At 54.8% G+C, this 1610-nt stretch overlaps 1 protein-coding gene across 1 annotated transcript; it reads right to left on the reverse strand.

Moving 5' to 3' along the window:
- Nucleotides 1-89: 89 nt before the first annotated feature.
- Nucleotides 90-1115, reverse strand: LOC121965118 (nestin-like). The gene has a single exon (XM_042515281.1). The coding sequence runs from the start codon at nucleotides 976-978 to the stop codon at nucleotides 91-93; it is 888 nt and encodes a 295-aa protein (XP_042371215.1). The 5' UTR covers nucleotides 979-1115; the 3' UTR covers nucleotide 90.
- Between the last annotated feature and the right edge of the window lie 495 nt (nucleotides 1116-1610).

Consider the following 1610-nt stretch of genomic DNA (forward strand, 5'->3'; position numbering starts at 1 on the left):
AAAAGTAGGTTTGCTTTTAAAAATATTCTTTTTCAGTAATATCAAAAATGACTAAACAATATGAAAAAAATAAAGTAAGGGTCCCCGGCTTTATGAAACAGGTAGAATGAGACAGGTGTGTGAATGTTGGTCCCTCACCTGCAGCTGCTGGATCTCGTGGTCGTATCGGTCTCCCTGCGCCGCTGCGTTCTTCTCCAGACGCAGCCGGACCTCCTGCTCTGAGGAGATCTCCTCCTCCAGCTGTCGGAGCTTCAGCTGGCTCTGGTTCTTCTCCTCACCCAGCTGTGTTAACCGGCTTCTGGTCTGGTTCAGCGACTCCTCCAGGCGCTCTAACTGCCCCTGATACGCCTCCGCCGCCTCCTGCCAGGCCCTGCTGGCCCTCTGGGAGAGCTCCTGCTCCAACTGGAGGAGGTCTGGAGTCTGGTTGCTCCTTTGGGTCATTGTGGGAGGCATCGTGGTTCTGGACTGGCTCAGTTTGGCCTCCAGGTGGGCGACATCCTTCTGGTGGGTCTGAATTAGGAGCCTCATTTCGTGCTCCAGCTGATTGACCTTCTCCCTCAGCCACACCTGCGCCCGCTGCTCCTCCTCCAGCTCCCTCCTGCTCTGCTCCACTTTCTTCTTGGCCTCCACATGAGCCTGAGCCTCCTTCTGCCTCTGCAGGTCCAGGGCTCGGAGCTCCTCGGCCACCCTGCAGACCTCCAGCTCTGTGAGGACCCTGTCCCTCCAGGCTGCGTCCACCTCCAGTCTCACCTGCCGCAGCTCCTCCTGCAGGCCCCTCCTCCTCCCAGAGGCCCCCTGACCGCTGCGCCTCAGAGTTTGGATCTGTTTTTCTAGCAGAGTGTTCTCCTCCTCCAGGAGTTTGACCCGGCTCAGGTAGGCCTCCAGGCGGTGGTTCAGGTTCAGCATCGCGTGCTTCTCCTCGGTCAGGCTGTGGCTGCTGTGGAGGCGGAGGGGTCTCTGCGCGCTGTGGAGCTCCATGACGGTGATCTGGCCTCACTCTGAGGAGGTGCACTGATGATGATCTGGCAGCCGGCTGTATCTGCGTGTCCAGGCCCAGCTCAGTGTGTGTGTGTGTGTGTGTGTGTGTGTGTATGTGTGTGTGAGAGGCTCCTGAGAGGCTCCGGTAGTGTGACTGCCAGCGAGAGGCGTCCCTTTCATACTGGAGTTAATGAAGGGGCCGGGCCCCCAGACAGGAGGGGAGGAGGGACGGAGAGGGAGGAGACAGAGGGTCTCAGAGGGAGGGGACGAGGAGATGAGTGAGGATGAAGGAGGAGGAGGAGGAGGAGGAGGAGGAGGGCAGGGGGAGATGGGAAAGGGCAGAGAGAGCCGATGATGTCATTTCCAAGGTTAACTCTTTCAACACTGGTGCTTTTCCAGCTGGAGAGAAAAACCTCTGATAGAAAATAGAAAGAAAGGCTCTAAAATCACAACAAAACCAGTTTGATCCGTCTGAGGAAAGTCGTTACTTGACTCTGTCGTTTCTTTTTCTTATGACATCATCCCATAAAGGCAACCTCTAAAATACCTCTAAAAGTTGTTTCAAAGGCCAAACAGTGTAAAAAAAATGATTTTAAGTAAAGATGATTTTATTCATATGGTGAAAATGACTT

The sequence above is a fragment of the Plectropomus leopardus genome, unplaced genomic scaffold (genome assembly GCF_008729295.1).
Source record: "Plectropomus leopardus isolate mb unplaced genomic scaffold, YSFRI_Pleo_2.0 unplaced_scaffold18662, whole genome shotgun sequence".
Taxonomy (NCBI): domain Eukaryota; kingdom Metazoa; phylum Chordata; class Actinopteri; order Perciformes; family Serranidae; genus Plectropomus; species Plectropomus leopardus.